The 3,841-nt window shown below is 31.8% G+C and overlaps 1 protein-coding gene across 1 annotated transcript in view; it reads left to right on the top strand.

Annotated features, from left to right (window-relative positions):
* Window positions 1-2,962, top strand: part of LOC108573125 (structural maintenance of chromosomes protein 4) — a 6,053-nt gene extending 3,091 nt beyond the window's left edge. Inside the window, exons 8-9 of the mRNA XM_017935504.1 lie at window positions 397-2,549; window positions 2,830-2,962. Coding sequence (XP_017790993.1) covers window positions 397-2,549; window positions 2,830-2,962 — 2,286 coding nt within the window. The remainder of the gene's footprint in view (window positions 1-396; window positions 2,550-2,829) is intronic.
* The last annotated feature ends 879 nt before the right edge of the window (window positions 2,963-3,841 follow it).

Genomic DNA, 3,841 nt, shown 5'->3' with positions numbered 1-3,841 from the left:
TGTGTAGTTTTAGTTTATATTTTGTATGATGTGAAATCCAGACATCTAGATATTATTTAGTAAAGTATATCTCTTTGAACGAAATGGAGCACGAATTTGAAAAATTATATTTGATTACCAAGAATTTATGTATAAACCTGGTTAATATTGATGATATAAAAATAATGCGTATAATAGGTTAAATAAAATTATTCAATATGATACTTTACTTGTTGGAACCTTCCTTTATATTCTGAACAAATTTAGCAATATTGTTTGCTTGAGTAAAGCATTCTTAGGCATTATTATATCAACAGTGTTAGTAATTGCAGCATAAAGGGTTAAGACTAAATTGTGTTAAGAATCTTATAACATTATAATATTCTATATTATTATAAGATATTTTTTAATGTTTAGGGTGATCTTGGTGCTATAGATGGAAAATATGACATTGCAATTTCAACAGCTTGTGGTCCTCTGGATAATATTGTAGTTGATACTGTAACAACTGCACAATCATGTATAACATTTCTCCGACAAAACGATATAGGACGTGCAACCTTTATACCGCTGGAAAAACAGCAACGTTTGTTATCAAGGTGTAAACAAAAGATACAAACCCCGGAGAATGTTCCAAGGCTGTTTGATCTTATACGTGTGGAAGACGAAAGAGTATTACCGGCATTTTATTATGGGCTACAAGATACGTTAGTGGCAAATGATTTAGACCAAGCAGCACGCATTGCATATGGTCATAAACGTTTCAGAGTAGTTACATTGAAAGGCGAGTTAATCGAATTATCAGGCACAATGAGTGGAGGTGGTAAAACAGTGTTAAGGGGTAGGATGGGACAAAAAGTTCTGAAAAATGATCTGTCTGCAACAGATGTGGAAAAATTGCAATCAGACTTGAGTAAAACTTGCGAAGAGTGCAATGAACTGAGAGCTAGATCTCAGTCTTTAGAAAATGAGATTCATGTTTTAAGTGTAGGTTTAAAAGATATGAAAATTAGCAAGGAAAAGTTGTATATTGAACTGAAAACATTACAAGAACAAGAACCATCATTATTAATGCAACTTAAAGTTCAGAAGAAGAAAGTTGCGGATTCAAAATCGAATCCACAAAAGGTTGAACAGTTACAGAAAGCAATGACTGCTGCAAAGAACACTTTGGAGAAAGTACAGGAAAAGTCACAGATTTTTGAAAATCAAGTGATTCACATTAATAAAGAAATAGAGAACTTATCAGGAAGTTCTATAAAAGATGAACAGAGAAATATATGTAACTTATGTAAAGTAATTGATAAAGGTAAAGCTGAAATATGCAAATTGCAAGTTGCTATTAAAACAGCTGAGAGAAATGTGAAGAAAATGGAACAACGGATAAATAGTTTAGAAAATGATATACATTCTTGTGAACAAAGACTTCGCGATATTCAAAAGGAGAAACAAGAATTAGAAGAACAAGGAAAAATATATTTAAAAGAACTTGATGAACTTACGAAAACACTTTCAGATAGAGACGAGGCTATGTCATCTTTTAAAGAAGAATTAAATACTTTACTTGCTAGGGAAAATAAAATGAAAGCATTTAAAATAGATCTTGATCAGAAAGTGAAAGAATATAAGGTTATAATTGATGAATTAAAACAAAAAATTCCAGGCTTTACAAGAAAAATAGCTGATTTAAAACTTCAAGTAATACCTGGTGAAAATGTTGAAGAGTTAAAAGAATTAACGGAGGAGGAACTTCATGAATTAGACGAGAGAATTCTCGTAGGTAATTTGCAAAAAGTTAAGACACAATTACCCACAGACGTTCCAAATATGCAGCTTATTGCGGAATATAAAGAAAAAGATGCATTGTATATGAAACGTGCTGCAGATCTAGAAAAAATAACGACTGAGCGCAATAAAATACGAGATGTATATGAAACAGCAAGACGTCGAAGAATTCAAGAGTTTCTTGCAGGTTTTACTATTATTACAGACAAATTGAAAGAGATGTATCAAATGATTACATTAGGAGGTGATGCAGAATTGGAATTGGTCGATTCTTTGGACCCTTTTAGCGAAGGAATTGCTTTTAGTGTTAGACCACCTAAGAAATCTTGGAAAAATATTTGTAATCTCAGTGGTGGTGAAAAAACTTTGAGTTCTCTGGCACTTGTATTTGCACTACATCATTACAAACCTACCCCCCTATATTTTATGGACGAAATTGATGCAGCTTTGGACTTTAAAAATGTTTCAATCGTTGGAAATTATATTAAGGAAAGAACAAAAAACGCACAATTTATAATAATATCCTTAAGATCGAATATGTTTGAACTTGCGGATTATCTGGTCGGAATATATAAAACGTACAACTGCACAAAGAGCGTTACCGTTGATTCGAGAAAGTATTATGAAAAGAGTGGAATTGCTCCTCCGACACAAATCACATCCAAGAGCCTGTATTCGACACAGATACAAAAATTTTCTGTACAAAGTCAGTACAAAGAAAATTGTACAACACAGAAGACGGATAATATACAAAGTGTACATCACTCGGGAAATACATCATTCGGGTATAACAAACATTTTATATGTATATATTTTATATATATATAAATATTTATATATTTACATTTCTTTTTTTTTTCTTCTTGGTTTTAAGGGTTTTGTATGTTTTTATGAAAAAATGTTTTTTATCCCCACAATTTAAAATGAAAAATAACCGGCAGTAACAGGCCATGGCACACTGATAGTTATTTAACATTAATCTTGTTAAATGTTGCAGTTTTATTTATACAATCATAAAATTAACAGTTTACGACAAAAACGTTGAAGATTGTTTTATTTTTTTAGGCTGCCAGAATTAGGATTGTGTCCATCACCAGAAGAAAAGACATCTTTACAAAGATGTTCCAGTGCAACTGAAAGTAACATGAGTGATGAGAATACTTGCCAGAAACCATTGAAAAAGAAACGTAAAATATAAAGTACAAAAATGTTCTACAATGTTAAGATTTAATTACTAAGTTTTCTTAATGGTACCTGCATGTGAGTGCCGTATCTAACAAATGCAAGAAAGTTTACGTATCATTCTGTTATAGTGTATCAAAAGTTGAAATGTTACAAGTTCTAACTTACATAACATACAACGTGTTTCGTTTAACTGGAAACGCAAGAATATCTCCTAGACCATTGAAGATACGAAAAAATTATTATGAGAGTTTGATACAGAAGGGGATATTATATGGTGAAAATAATTTTGTTCGTATTTGAAATTATAGGGGATATTTTAAGGTCACCTTAATTTTTTTTAAAGGAGATATTTATTTTTATTCATAATATGATGGCGTTTGTTAAGGCGAGTACAATAGTGTGCCACATAAGGTCAATCAACGTAGTAGATCATAAATTATGGAGATGATACTACAGATTCGATTCAGACCACTCAGTATCTATTAAATTACCTGTTCGGTTGCTGTATTTATGACCTTCTACCACATTGAATGACTTTATGTGGCACACCACTGAACTCGGCTTAACACGCTATCGTATTATGAATACAGATGTATAGTATTACATTTAAAAAAGTTAAGGTGACCTTGAAATATCTGTAATTTCAAATACAAAAAATTATTTTCATCACACAATTTCCCCTTTGAACCAAATAACTCTCATAATAATGATTTTTTCATATCTTTACCGACCTACGAGATATTTCTGCGTGTTCAGTTAAACGAAACACTGTATGAATGAAATCAAATCTTGCGAGCACTCACGTCGGCTCAGATTCACCCACTCTGTCTCTCCGTTGTTATGGAAACCATGATGCTGTTTTTGTGTTTACGCGGAGAATCATTAGCGCATG

Source organism: Habropoda laboriosa, unplaced genomic scaffold, assembly GCF_001263275.1.
Source record: "Habropoda laboriosa isolate 0110345459 unplaced genomic scaffold, ASM126327v1 scaffold89, whole genome shotgun sequence".
Taxonomy (NCBI): Eukaryota; Metazoa; Arthropoda; class Insecta; order Hymenoptera; family Apidae; genus Habropoda; species Habropoda laboriosa.
The sequence above is the reverse complement of the archived record's forward strand: the minus strand, read 5'-3'. Positions and strand labels throughout refer to the sequence as shown.